Here is a 14,136-nt window from a genome sequence, read left to right on the forward strand (position 1 = left end):
TCCCTGGCTGCCAGGCCAAGCTGTTGCCCAAAGTCCCCATCCCTTCAGATTCATGCACAAGTGGGATCCTTTTGAAAATTTGGGATCTTTTTGAGTTCCTTGACCTACAGTTTGCAAAATCCACCTTTTTCTAAAAAGGGAGCCCCACTCTTGGGGCATTCCTGTTTTTCCCAGGAATGCCTATACTTCCAACTGCCTTTTCAGCACACCTCTACCACTGGCCCCATCCCAGGCTCCTTGGCAATTCTGGGCTGGAAATCTCTGTAGCCAGCTGTTCACCCTCCCAACTGATGACAGAGGGCAGAGGCCTCCTGTAGTTTCCAGGAGGCCACTTTAGGCAAATAGGGTTTGCTCTGGCAACTTTTGCCTCCGACAGAGAATCCCTGTTTGCTTAGGCTGGGCTGGACTTGTTATTCCTGGTGCCCTGTGGGTCCAAGGGCCAAGATTTGCTTCCCTGGTGCCCCTCACCCTTCTCCCTTGGGGTGGGGCCTGCAGCGGCTAAGCTGGGACAGCAGGACATGGGGCCTTTACTAGTGCAGGGGTCTCTGGCTCTGCCTCCCCTGAGATCCATGGGGCCCCGTCCAAAAGCGGCCCTGGGGACCCAGATTTCTCTGTCCCTCAGGCGCGCCTTCTGGCTAGCAGCGCACGTGCGCTTCCAGTTTGTTGACTACCGCCTCCCAGGAGCCCGAGCCCTCACGCCCAGAACCCCCATCCTGTGCCGCCTCAGGGTAGCTGCCTGGGGGCTGTCTGGTCAGAGCTGGCCTAAGGCTGGGCGTTCGGGAGGGATGGGTAGGCGGGGCGGCTAGTCTCCGAATTGCCTGTAATCCGCAGGTTGTGATCCGTGGAGGTTTTCCGCTGCCCCTAGCAGCTGTACGTATCCGGGGCCTGCGCCGCGGGGCTGGGAAACCGGGCGCAAGTTCCGGGCCGCGGCAGCGGCAGGGCGCTTATGGGAGGCAGGCCTCTAGGAGGGATGGGGGTTGGCCGAGCGCCCGAGCTACTCGGGCCGTGACCTTTGCAGACGTGCCTTAGGCGCCGGGGCCGCCCCGCGGGCTGGCCGGAGCAGGATAGGGGAGGCCGCAGGTCCCTGAGAGGAACGAGGAAGGTCTACTTAGCAGGCTTCCTGCGGTCCGGCCAGTGGGGGGCGTTCCACTGAGCCGCCTCCACTGGGGCGGCTCCCTGGAGCCCACCGCGTTAGCCTAGCGAGCCGCGGGCGCTTTAAGGCTCGGGACCCACCCTCGGACTTGGGGGCGGGGTCTCTGAGACCCCGCCCGTTAGCTCCCGCCCCCGGGCCGCGCGGGTGCATTGGTTGTCTGCGGCGAAGGCGTCCGGCGAACCTTTGAACGCGCGGCGGGCGGCTACGAGGACCGGGCCGGGTAGGGGAGGGGCTGGAGCGGGGCCAGGCCGGCGTCTGGGTTTCACAGGCCGGGTCGGGGCCGGTACCTGCGCTCCTTGGCGGCGGCGGCGGCGGCGGCGGCGCCCGGGCCATGGCGGATGAGGCGCGCGTGTCGCGCTGGTACTTCGGTGGGCTGGCGTCATGCGGGGCCGCCTGCTGCACGCACCCGCTGGACCTGCTCAAGGTGAGCACGGCTGTGGGGAGGGTCTCGGCTCGGGCTGTCGCCCCGGCCCGGAGGCTCTGCGTGGAACGGGCGGCAGAGGTGCCCCTTGGCCCTCGCTCTGCTACCTGTGTGACCTTGGGCTGGTCTCCCTCCCAGCTCTCCTGAGGGTGGTTCTCAGTAAGCGCAGCTGTCGATATCCCAGCAGGACCACGCGCTCCCTCTGCCTAGTGGGTGCCCACCAAACACACCGGTAGACGGAGGAGGAATGTGGCCTGCGCTTCTGCTTTGGGGCTGCTTCCTCCTGGGAGGTGGGTGAGCATCTGGAAGCCGTGGTCCCAGCCTGCGTGCAGGTCCTGCCCAATGAGGGTGATTGTTTCTTCCATCGAGAAGCAATCACACTCTTCCTACATTTTTTTGGAAAAAATGCCTATGGGGCAGAATAAGACAGAGTTTCCCTTGTCTCTGAGGCAGACCAGTTTTTTGCTCCTTACTCACCACAAACAACAAAGAAGGGCCAGAAACTCAAAGCATATTTTGGCAAGTGGGCCCTGGGCCACAGTACCTGGGCTATGGTCTTGCGGAGGCTGTTGGCAAGAGCGGTCACTTGGCCATCCCCTTCCTTATTCCCACCCAGAGCAGCCTGAAACCCACGCTGGCTCCCTTGGAGGGATTGGCACCTGTGTCTTGGGCTGATCCAACTATCCCTAAAGCTTTGGCCTGGCCACCAGGAAAGGCAGGATTAGTAGATGTTGGGGGTGGGGCTGAAACTGGCAGCCCCTCCAGCATTTCAGAGACCTGGGAGGGTCCTCTGTGGCTCCTGGTAGCCGCCAGGGCCTGTGACGTGGCCTGGCCAAGCAGGGCCAGGTGTTAGGTGCTTTGGGCCTGTAGGAAGAGGAAACCTTTCTCATGGGCACTTTGTTTTACTTTCTGCCCATGCAGGTCCCTGTGCCCTCCTCCCCCTCCCCCATCACAGGCCATGGAGGGTCAGACTGACTGTCAGCCCGGAGGGAGAAACAGCTTTCAAGGACTCTTGGAGCCTTCCCTGGCCCCAGGCCAGCCTTTTCCCTTGTTCAAGGCTCCTTTGGGCGTCACTGCCCCTTGCCCTACCCCCAGGTGTTATTTTGCTGCTGCACACTTAGCGTGGGGGTGGGAGTCTGGGAGGTGGCTGGCCACAGGAATGTGGCCGCCCTCTGGCCCAGGGAGCACATGGCCTTGGGCTGGGCTGCAGCAGGCGGTGTGGGCAGCCATAGAGGCCTCCTCTCGGCATTGTCTTTGGGAAAAAAAGTATCTTAAAGCTCCTTGATCTCTGCCTTTGCCCCACATCTTGGCTGAACCCTCACAGTGGCTTGCCTGCATGGGGTGCTGCTGTGTGGCCACCCTGCCCCCAGGCCCTAGGTTCCCGGCTCGCAGCCAAGAGAGACTAAGGCAGCAGAGGCAGTAACTCACCCCAGCGTGTCTAGGCAGGACGTGTAGGACCTGAGAGTGTGATTCAAGAAGGGACTCCGAAGTGCCCCTCTCCCTGGGCGCCCCACGGAGCTCCACCCACCTCTCCCGAGCCTCCCCCGTTTCCTCAGGACATCTCTGAGTGCCCTAATTCTGGCCCTCTTGGGAGGCTACCAAGTGGGGCTCTGGAGTCTCCCAGTGTCCTCCTCTAAAGAATGGGGCTGATGACTCCGCTCCAGGGCAGCTGGAATTGCGCTCCCATATTAGCTGGCGTTGTCTCCTGTGAGGTGATGGCGTGGAACAGAGCTTGGTGCCAGACGTCCCAGCTGGTGCCTTCAGTTCAGTTCAGTCGCTCAGTCGCGTCTGACTCTTTGCGACCCCATGAATCGCAGCACGCCAGTCCTCCCTGTCCATCACCAACTCCCAGAGTTCACCCAGCCTCACTTCCATCGAGTCAGTGATGCCATCTCATCCTCTGTCGTCCCTTTCTCTTCCTGCCCCCAGTCCCTCTCAGCTCAGTTTCCTGTCTCTCAATACAGGCGCTGGTAGCACTTGTGGCAAAGGGATTTAGAGCAGAGCTGGCCAGGGCGGGCTCCAGGTGGGGTGCGGCTCTGAGTGGTGGGGCCCTCCCCACAGGTGCACCTGCAGACGCAGCAGGAGGTGAAGATGCGCATGACGGGCATGGCGCTGCAGGTGGTGCGCTCTGATGGCATCCTGGCGCTCTACAATGGGCTGAGCGCCTCCCTGTGCAGACAGGTACCTCTGGGGACCCCCATCTCCCAGGGTAGTGGCTGGGTGGAGACTCATGATCAGCGATCCCTTCCTTAGGACTGATCCCAGAGCCCACCCTCAGCCCACGGAGGCGGAGGGGTCACTGGCCTCCCTCCTGCCCACCATAGATGCCCTTTGGGCCTGGAAGTTACTCTCTCATTCTCAAGACTTCTTACAAGGACAGAACTACAAGGCCTGGGGGACCAGCAGCCCCCCGGGGTGGGAGCAAGGCATGGCTTCTGCCTTGCACAGAGTCAGCCCAGCTGGCACAGCTGGCCCGAAACCTCCACCTACAGATGGGGAAACTGAGGCTTGCAGGGACGTGATAGGGGATGAGGAGGGGTGGGGCCTGGACTCAGTCAGCCCCAGGTTTTTTAAATGGCTCAGCTGCTTGCTGGCTGTGTGGCCTCTGGAAGGTTCCTGGGTGCCCCTGTGGCCCACATGGTGATGTCCGTGCACCGGAGGGCCAAGGATGTGGGGGGTGCCCAGCACCATCCTTCCTCCTGCACCCTCTGAGCTGGGCCCCTTCTCCCCAGATGACCTACTCCCTGACTCGGTTTGCCATCTACGAGACCGTGCGGGACCAGGTGACCAAGGGCAGTGAGGGCCCCCTGCCCTTCTACAAGAAGGTCTTGCTGGGCTCCATCAGCGGTGAGCAGCCGTGAGGGAGGGGGTGGTGCAGGTGAGGCAGGAGGCATTGCCAGTGGTCACGTGTTGGCTGTTGTGCCAGGTTGCATCGGCGGCTTTGTGGGGACCCCTGCGGACATGGTCAACGTCAGGTCAGTGCGGCCCTGAGGCCAGGGTCTTGCTGTCCCCCAGCGGGGCCAGGTTGGCTCACTAGGGTCTCAGTGTGTTCCGTCTAAAAGGTGTCACTCAGATCTTGGGGTCCGGAGCGCAGGAGGGTGGTGCTGAGCCTGTGATGGGGCAGCCCCGGGTAGGGCCAGCTGCTCACTCCCGCTGGGGTCTGTGGGGTGTCTGGCCCTGCCCCCTTGAACTCTCTGCTTGTTTTCAGGATGCAGAATGACATGAAGCTGCCCCAGAATCAGCGCCGAAAGTGAGTCACACGGTGTGCCCACGGGTTTGGGGACCAGGGCTGAGAAGACCACTGAGCAGCTCTGCGGGACCCAGTGGGGGACTCCTACGGGCCACCACACCTGTGGGGTCACATGGAGCAATGGGGCGGCTGGTGGATGTTGGAAGCATACATTGTGAGGGGCCTTCCAGCATCTCTGGGTCCTACCCCTGTGGGAGGACCCAGGGTTGGGGCCAGACTGGGATGTGGGCAGGGGCTGGTCACTCTCTGCTCCCTCTTATACCTGCACATGCTTCATGGAGGGTAAGTTAGAAGCTTATGTGGCCTTCAAAAGGGTTTGGGAGCTGGGAGGTTGTTTCTGTGATAAAAACATCATTGGGTGAGATCTGAGACACCGTGGGTTCTGAGACCCTGTTTATGGACAGACACCATAGTTAAACCCTGGCGCCAGCATCAGCCAACTCAGGGAGAAGTGTGGCCCCAGGCGATCCCACTGTCCACTCTCTGGCCGGAGCATAGGCCGTGGGGAGGGCAGACTGAGTAGGTTGGGAAGGGGACCTGGCAGGGCATCCCATCCTCCCGCCCTCAGGAACAGCCTGCAGGCGTGACCAGCCTCGTAGCTGGCAGCCCCCCAGTGAGGGGGTTTTCCTGTGGAACCCGGGGGATCTTTAGGCCCTGAGGTCCCCTGAACAGTGAGACCACTCTGAGCTCTCAGAAGAGGCTGATGTCCTCTGGCCCTGTGATGCTTTGGGTTCCTCCTGGCCTGTGATGGGGGCATGGCTCTTCGTGGGGAGGACCTTCCTGTGGGAGCCTGTGGTCAGGAAAGCTTCACTCTCTGTCCCCCGGCAGCTATGCCCACGCCCTGGACGGCCTGTACCGTGTGGCCCGAGAAGGTAAGACAGGAGGTGGGGGCCTGGGACAGCCTCCAGGCCTTGGGGGATGGCTGGGGAGGTGCTTCGGGCTGGGCACCCAACCTCTCCTCTTCCCCCGACAGAGGGTCTGAAGAAGCTGTTCTCAGGCGCCACCATGGCATCCAGTCGAGGGATGTTGGTCACTGTGGGCCAGGTAGGACTTCGGCTTGGGGTGGCATTCTCAGGCAGCATCTGGGGATTGGGGGCCCGGGAGGCAGCGGGCACTAACACACGTAGGGCTGCAGATGTGGGCTCAGGTGGGTCTGGGCCTGGTCTGTCCACCCCTGTATGGTGTTTGTAGATGACCCACAGAGCTGGTACTTGGTCCATCCAGTTGGTGTCGTTGTGGGCCCCACTGCTTTCCCCTGAGCTGTCCCTCGTGTCCTGACCATCCCCACTTCCTAACAGCTGTCCTGCTATGATCAAGCCAAGCAGCTGGTCCTCAGCACGGGCTACTTGTCTGACGGCATCTTCACTCACTTTATCGCCAGCTTCATTGCGGTGAGTAGTCGGGGGGGTCCCTGACCAGCCTTGACAGCTGGGGGCACCTGGGCGGAGCAAGGGCTCAGAATGGTGTGAGGCTTTGATGAGGGTGGTGGCTGCCCCTCTTGGCCTCTGCATTAGTGGGAGGAGCCCATGGATCCCCAGAGCCCAGGCTGGGACTGTTCGTGTTGTCCCCATGGCCCTGGGGACACCTCCTGGGAGTCCAGACAGGCCTGCAGAGGGGAGGTAAGGGGTGTCCTCCTGCCCTCCTGGCAGATCCATTGGTGACAACTTGCCCTCCAGGGTGGATGTGCCACTTTCCTGTGCCAGCCCCTGGATGTGCTGAAGACCCGGCTGATGAATGCCAAGGGCGAGTATCGGGTGAGTGGGCTTCCCGCCCTGCTGCTGGCAGGTGAGCCTGTGTCCCTGGGCTGGGGTACAGACGAGGCTGTGTCCCTCCCAGCTGCCATCAGGCCTGCAGCTGCCTGGGCCCCGAGTGTATTTTTAAGTCAGGTTCTTTGACATGGTAACAGAGGCAGCCTGGTCATAGCAGGGTGGCAGGTCCAGCGCCTGGGGCCAAGCACCTGTCCAGGCCTCCCTCCGTTACACATGGTATCTTCTGTGTCTGTGGCAGCCGGCCAAGAACCGTGGGTGCCTGGCGGGTCAGCCTGGCCCTGGTGTGCTTTTAAGTTCTAGTTCTGCCTGGCTAACGGGAGAGGGCAGCCCTTGACCTTTGTGCCCACCAGCCCTACTCCCCATGTTTACCTTTAAACTTTCAGGCCTGCTGCTCTGCACACTTACGCCCACTATCAGTGTGAGCAGCTACTGGCACTGGTGGTGGGGGAGGGGGGAATGAGGTGGTGGGGGTTCCTGCGTTTCGAGAAGCAGCTTTCCGTTTTATTTCATTATTTGGTGTTTTTTTGCAGGGTGTTCTGCACTGCGCCATGGAGACAGCGAAGTTGGGGCCGCTGGCCTTTTACAAGGTTTGGGGCGGGGGGCAGGGTAGGGTGTAGGGTGGGGGGCTCTCCCTCCAGGGCTGTCTTCATGCTCCCCTCCTTTCTCCCACAGGGCCTCGTGCCTGCTGGCATCCGCCTCATGCCCCACACTGTGCTCACGTTCGTGTTTCTGGAACAGCTTCGCAAGCACTTTGGCATCAAAGTGCCATCCTGATGTGGCGGTGGGAGCAGCTGGGTCACGCCCAGCCCCCTGCGCCAGTTTATTCCAGAGTCCCAGAGGGTTGGCAGCTGAGCACTGCCCTGAGCCCAGCACTTGCCCACTGTGCTCCGGCCCCCTCCTCCCTGGCCCAGGACCCCCACCCCAGCCTGCCTGGCTAGCCCAGTGACCGTTGTCCCCTCCCGAGCTGCTGGCTTCACCGCCACCTCCCGCTGCCACCACTGACTCTCCCTGCCTGGTGTCCAGCAGCGCCCTGTGCACAGCTGTGACTCTCTTGGAGGGTGTAGGCCCCAGGTTGGGTGTTCTCTCCCCAGGTAGGCAGTTAACCCTGGAGCTGGGAGGGGTGGGCTGGGCAGACTTTTAGGGTCTGGGGTCTCCAGCCCCTGAAGTCTCTTCCTTTCATGAAGCCCAGGACCCCCAGCAGCTCCCACTGAGGACCTGGGTGGCGGAGTAGGGGTTGTGAACCCCCAGCACCACCCATTGAATGGTGTGTACACTTGCACTTTCATGCCAGCAGAGGGACCATAGCTTTCATGATGTTCTTTAAGGCAGCTGCGCCCCACAGCTGCCAGGTCAGGGCAGAATGAGTACCCAGGAGGAGGGGCCTGCGTGTGACCCTCAGGCATCCCACCCACCCCTCCTGGTCCAGCCCACCCCCACTGGCTTTACCAAGTGAAAGTCGCTCAGTCATGTCCGACTCTTTGCGAGCCCATGGACTGTCCAGTCCATGGAATTCTCCAGGCCAGAATGCTGGAGTGGGTAACCGTTCCCTTCGCCAGGGGATCTTCCCAACCCAGGGACTGAACCCAGGTCTCCTACATTGCAGGCGTATTCTTTACCAGCTGAGCCACCAGGGAAGCCCAGCTTTAAACAATTAGTTTCACCAAAACCTTTCAACGCCAGGAGGAGGCTGCTGTCTTTGGGGCTGTGCAGTGACCCCTCCTGGCTCCCTGAGTGGGAGTGGCATGTCCACGGGGGCTGACTGCACCGCAGTCACCTGCAAGGTCTCCAGGAGCCAGTCAGCCAAAATGCCCAAAGCGGCCTGCAAATGAGGCTGGGGGCTGCATCTGTCAGCCTCCCCCAGTCACATGGGCACTGTGCCACTACCCTACACCCCCAGCAAGTGGCCAGCAGTCCCACATTGCCCTGCAGGGATGTTAATAAAGGACGGTGAAGTGCTGAGTCTGGTTCTGCATCCAGGGCCCTAACCAGTCTGCCTCGTGGTCAGGGCCTGTGAGATCCTCCTCTGCACCTTTCAAAGAGAGCTCTAGGGTTTATCGAGGGGCAAGGGCCAAAGCAGGGGAGAAGCCACCGCTCCGACTGGATACACTGGGGTGGCCTGTGGAGAGAGGGCTGGGGGAAGAGCAGGGTATGGGGCTGGTTGAGGGACTCAGTGTTGCGGTCCTGGATCCAGGTCACCGGACCCACCCACCCAGGGCTGCCCCTTCCCAGCAGGCACCTGCCACTACAAGCCCCTCGAGACAGTTCCTGTGGTTGGGGCAGGGGGGTGGTGCTGCAGCCTGGTCTCCCTGGAGATGCCCCTTGAGTCAGAGCCCTGGCCTTTTGGGTACTGGCCTATCATCGCGCAAACCCAGACTGGACTGGCAGACCCAGGTTCTGTGGGCTACAGACCCTCAGGCTGGGGCAGGAGCTGGTGTAAACACCACCTGTGACCTTTTGCTGTCCCAGGACAGGTGGGAGCTACCCTGGGGCTCCTGCCCCAGTTGGGAATGAACAGAAATGCCCCAGACGGTTCAGACATCAGTGCCTCTGACCCCGTGCTATGAAGCGAGGAGGAGCATTTCAAGCAGATAAAAAATTTTAAGTCATGGTTATGGTTGCATAGCTCTGTAACCCGAAAATTACTGTATTACAACAAAGCTGTTACTTAAACAACAAACCACCCACATGCCCACCCGAGCCTCAGCAGTGAGTTTTCACCAGGCCTGTGTTCTCCAAGCCCTACAGATCCTTTCCCACCACTGGATTATTTGGAAGCAAATCCGATGTCCTGTCATTTATAGATAGATACTTAACAAGTCTCTGAAAACGGTCTTTCAAAAATTCGAACATAACTGCAATAGTAATTCATTGTACATAAAATGGCCCATGTTACCATCATCAAATTTCCAGGGTTACCACGTGCATGTCATTAAGTAGTTGGTTTTGTTTGAATCAAGTCCAGCTGAGGTCTACTCACGTCTCTATGGCGGATGTCCCCTCCTCGTCCTATCCGCGAGAGAAGCCAGGTCCCAGATCCAGCTGCTTCTCCTGTCCGATTTGGTCCCTCCCTCTGTGAATTTCCTAAAACTGGCAGAGAGACCTGGATTAGAGTCACATTTCTGGGTGATGGTGCTGGGTGTAGAGCGCAGTTTCCGCTGCAGTGTTTGGGCACGAAGCAGCCATGGGTTTGGAAGCACACATGGCTGCGGGCCAGACTTCCTGAGCCCTGGGCAGGCAGGCAGGCGGGCGTGGAGCACCCAGAGCCTCACAGAATGTCCAGTCTGGTGTCCCACCACCCAAGCTGGAGTCCCACTGAGGTGGTTGGAACCCAGAGCCCAGGAAGTGAAGCAGGAGGGGCGGAGGCACATGACTGGTTGTGGGGCAGGCTGCCACTTCTCTCAGACCCCTGGCAAGTTGAAAACAGCAAATCTCAGAAACGGCCACACAGGGCCACATTCTCTACCCTTAAAGCTGCTTTGATTCGAAGCATTGGGATCCTATTTACTTGCCTGCAAGCGTGCCCAGGCAGCCTGGGAAGATGGCATTTCACCAGCCTCCTCCCAGCCCAGCCAGCTTACGTGGCGCTTCCTGGACCAGTGTCAGGGGACAAAGGGCCCCATGTGGTTTGGGGAGGGTACTGCAGGGCGGGATGCAAAGGATAGTGAAGGGATGCAGTGTTTACTGGCGGGCCGTGGGAGTGGGCACAGTACCTGCCTACCCACCCTGCAGGGGCCCAGCTTCCTGGATGGGGGCAAGAGGGGAAAAACGAGGCAGGCAGGGGAAAGCAGGAAAAGGGGAAAGTCAGGAATGAGGCCCTTCCCTAGGGAGTTCTCCACCTGTGTTGGCTCAGAACCAGCCTGAGAAGGCGAGCAAAATAGAGGAGCAGCCCCACCTGTGGGTCACCTGATTCCAGGTAAGGAAGTGATGGATTTCACGCTGGCAGGGAAGCAAGCTCAGCATTTCATGATTCAATCTCCACCTTTCTTCCTTAAAGACAATAGTTCACAAAAAGTTACACAACAGGAGTCCATTGTCAAGAAGTTTGAGCAAGGGTGCCAAGACAAGGCAGCAGGGAAAGACGCCTTTTCAACAACTGGACAACCACACGAAGAGTGAGCGTGGGCCCTCCCACACACAGGCAAACGTTCCTCAAAATGGACCACAGAGCTGAAACTATAAAATGTGTAGAAATGGATGAAAACCACGCAACATGAGAACAAGAGGAGCTGTGTGCTCGGCTTGCTCTAGCGGGGAGGAAGCCCCCTCACTTGCATGTTGGCAGAGCCTCAAAGACAGGCAGAGGAGGGGGTGGTAGCTGTGGGCGTGGGGAAGCTGTGGGGGGCCGACAAGGTGTTGCAACCCCTGTGGTTTGTTAGGGGAGCGTACTTGGCTGTCTCTGGTTGGTGCTGAGTTGGAAGTGGAGGCAGAAATTAGGGAAGCTGGCAGTTATTGGCCAAGTTTGGGCCTATTGCTACAGGGACTTAGAAACACTTGGCCATGAAAAAACTTGCACAGGAATCTTCAGGGCAGCATTTTACTCATTACAACGAAAAGGTGGAAACAACCCAAATGCCCATCACCTGATGAGCAGATAAGTCAAATGTGGTATATTTATATAATGCAATACTATTTGGCCATAAGAGGGAATGAAACACTGTCCCGCTGCAACATAGGTGAAACCTGAAAACATGCTGAGCGGAAGAAGTCAGTCACTAAAGACAACGTATTATGTGATTCTGACTACAGTCCATGGGGTTGCAGAGTCAGATGCCACCAAGCTTCACTTTTTCATTTGTATGCAGGGTTTAAGAACAGGCCGATCCAGAGACAGGAAGTATTGGGTTGGCCAAAAAGTTCATTCAGGTTTTCCTACATGATCTTATGGGAAACCCAGAATGAACTTTCTGGCCAACCCAATAGATCAATGGTTGCCAGGAGGTGGGGTGACATGGGGTGTAGTGGGGTGGGGAAATTGGGAGTGACTACAGACGGAGACAGATTTTTTTCTGGAGTTATGGAAATGTTTTAGATGTAGGAGTATAGGATGGTTGCACAATTTTATGAATAATACTAAAATTCATTGACTTGTACACTTTATCTTTTAAAATATTTATTTAGCTGCACTGGGTCTTAATTTTGGCATGTGGGATCTAGTCCCCTGAACAGAGATCGAACCTGTACACCCCTGCAATGGGAGCACGGAGTCTTAGCCACTGGACCACTAAGGAAGTCCCCTGAATTGTACACTTTTAATGGAGGGATTGTATGGTATGTGGTGACTAAAATTTTCTCTCCTTGACTAAACTCTAGCCAGGCTTGTCTCAAAGCCTGCTTCTGCATCAGGCCTAGAAAGACTCGGTTTCTGACAGCTCAAACTGCATCCCTGGGGCAAACCCAGTCCTGTTTAGAGTGCCCACCTGAGGCTGGACATCTCAGGCCTCTGTGAGAACCCAGAGGCTCATTTCGGACAAGTGCTGTTAAGGAACTAGATGGGGTCTCCCAGTCTCCTGCCTGCTTTATTAACTGTCTGCTGCCTGACTCTATTGCCTGAGCTCTCAGCCCTCCCGATTCCCATATTCTCACTTTAAAATGCCAGTCACCTCCGCACAAGTTGAAATTGAGTTTGGTTCATGCTGGAATCGCCCCACTGGGAGCATAGTGCTGATTAGAACTCGTCCTTTGCACTTCGGCGTCTGGCTGTGTTGATCTCTGTGGTCTCTCTGTTGACACGTCGCACTGTGTCTCAGTGAGGCTCTCTAGTGCTCCGTCCAACAGGCTCCATCCCTGGGTCAGGAAGATCCCCTGGAGGAGGGCATACATGGAAATGCCAGTCTTCCAGTATTCTTGCCTGAAGAATCCCATGGACAGAGGAGCCTGGTGGGCTACAGTCCATGAGGTCGCAAAAAGTCAGACACCTGAAGTGACTTAACCTGCACTCATGCAAGGAACATATTAAATGAGGAATGCTGTGTGGTGCCTACAGAGGCAGTGGTCAGAGAGCCACACTGATGTGATGGACTCTGGGGACTCGAGGGTATCTTTATGATGTACACACTCCTAAGTACCTATCCTGCTCCAGCCCTGTTGATCCAGCCCTTGGTGGAATTCTGGATCCTGGAATGAGGCTGCTGGCATTAGGGACAGCTGAAGATGTGGTGCAAATCTTGCAATCAGCCTAAAAGAGCACAGAGGGCCGGACGGGGCAGGTAGGAGTGGTGGTCTGGGAAGGGAGCTGACCCCCACCAGCTGACCCGGGGACAAGGCTGGGCTGCCACATCTCCCCTGCCCCACTCCCTTGTTACTGAAACTGGTCATTCTGCGTGTTTATAAATAGTTGTTTCAAATAACCCATGCACCACAATACAAATTTGCACACCCAGCAGGGTTTTCAGGGGACGGATTACTTCCTTCCCACCAACCCCACACCCTGACCCCTTCCCAGAACAACCACGGCCACTAGGTCTTTGGGTATTTTCCCTACTTTGCTTGAATTTAACAGGAAAAAAAAAAGAAAAACAGAAGTGAGGGGGAGGAAATGCCAGTCTTCAGAAAGTATTTATTTTCCACCAGAGATACTAGTTCCCCAAAGAGGATGGAAACACCAGAAAGTGGAGTCACGTGGTCTTGTTCCCTTCCTACTCCCCTCCTTGTGACACCACCGGCTCCCCACCTCCTAATTGCTGACAAGCTGGAGGGACTGGAAGCCACCCAACACAGCACCCAGGGGCCCAGTACCACCTCTGGGAGGCCAGTCTGAGCTCGGCTCCCACAGCTGCCCTCCCATCCCCAGGGGTCGGGCAGCAGCCTGGCTGGACCACCCAACCCGGGAGGTGAAGGGGGCGGTGTGTATACAGCTTGTCCTCGTGGCCACATTGCCAATCCTACCGGTGCTACAAGCCGGGAGTCTGTCCTAAGAGCTCAGGCCTATGCTCAGACCTATGCTCAGACCTATGGCCAACAGGACCCCTTAGCAGGACCCGTTCTCAGCTGATGGGAGTGGGACCTGCCCTCTCCTTACCCGCACCTGTGACCCTCGAGGATGCCTATCCTGTTGGGTCCCATCCTCACAGCCACAGTAACTGGGAAGAAGAACCTTGTATTCTATTACAAGTTAATCGCTAAAGGAATGTTGCCTATAAGCTCAAATTATATGCATTGGCCCAGCTCCCAGGTAATGAGCATTAAGCTAAAATACCTTTGCTTAGTTCACAAGAAATATCCTGACCAGGCCCACCTGTGAATGACTGCAGGGAGAAAGAAATGAACACACCCCCTCCAGAGGCTGATGGGAACCAGGAAATGTATGACTTTAACTCCCTTCCCATTTAATATAAAAGAAACCTGAATTCTAACTCAGGTAATGGTTCTTTGTGGGGAGGGGTGAATGAGCCTACCATCTTGGCGATTTGCTGGCTTTCCAAATAAAATCATATTCCTTGCCCCAACAATTTGTCTCTTGATTATTGGCCTGTCAGGAGGCCAGTAGGACGAGCTTAGACTTGGTAACAACACAATAGTTTTACATCATCGAAGTCTAAACACT

General features: G+C 57.6%; 1 protein-coding gene across 1 annotated transcript; it reads left to right on the forward strand.

Annotated features, from left to right (window-relative positions):
* Positions 1 to 1,262: 1,262 nt before the first annotated feature.
* Positions 1,263 to 9,270, forward strand: SLC25A10 (solute carrier family 25 member 10). Its single transcript, XM_040244859.1, has 11 exons — positions 1,263 to 1,577; positions 3,636 to 3,755; positions 4,307 to 4,421; positions 4,501 to 4,549; positions 4,783 to 4,824; positions 5,653 to 5,696; positions 5,798 to 5,868; positions 6,123 to 6,215; positions 6,501 to 6,578; positions 7,124 to 7,180; positions 7,266 to 9,270. The coding sequence occupies exons 1-11, from the start codon at positions 1,485 to 1,487 to the stop codon at positions 7,365 to 7,367; spliced, it is 864 nt and encodes a 287-aa protein (XP_040100793.1). The 5' UTR covers positions 1,263 to 1,484; the 3' UTR covers positions 7,368 to 9,270.
* Positions 9,271 to 14,136: the final 4,866 nt, after the last annotated feature.

Source organism: Oryx dammah, unplaced genomic scaffold, assembly GCF_014754425.2.
Source record: "Oryx dammah isolate SB20612 unplaced genomic scaffold, SCBI_Odam_1.1 HiC_scaffold_8, whole genome shotgun sequence".
In the NCBI taxonomy this organism is placed as follows: domain Eukaryota; kingdom Metazoa; phylum Chordata; class Mammalia; order Artiodactyla; family Bovidae; genus Oryx; species Oryx dammah.

Excerpts from the sequence above, each read along its gene's own strand:
- SLC25A10 (XM_040244859.1), top strand. The coding sequence starts at position 1,485 with ATGGCGGATGAGGCGCGCGTGTCGCGCTGGTACTTCGGTGGGCTGGCG. Across the intron at positions 3,756-4,306 it reads GCGCCTCCCTGTGCAGACAG|ATGACCTACTCCCTGACTCG; the intron begins GTACCTCTGGGG and ends CCTTCTCCCCAG. Across the intron at positions 4,550-4,782 it reads GCGGACATGGTCAACGTCAG|GATGCAGAATGACATGAAGC; the intron begins GTCAGTGCGGCC and ends GCTTGTTTTCAG.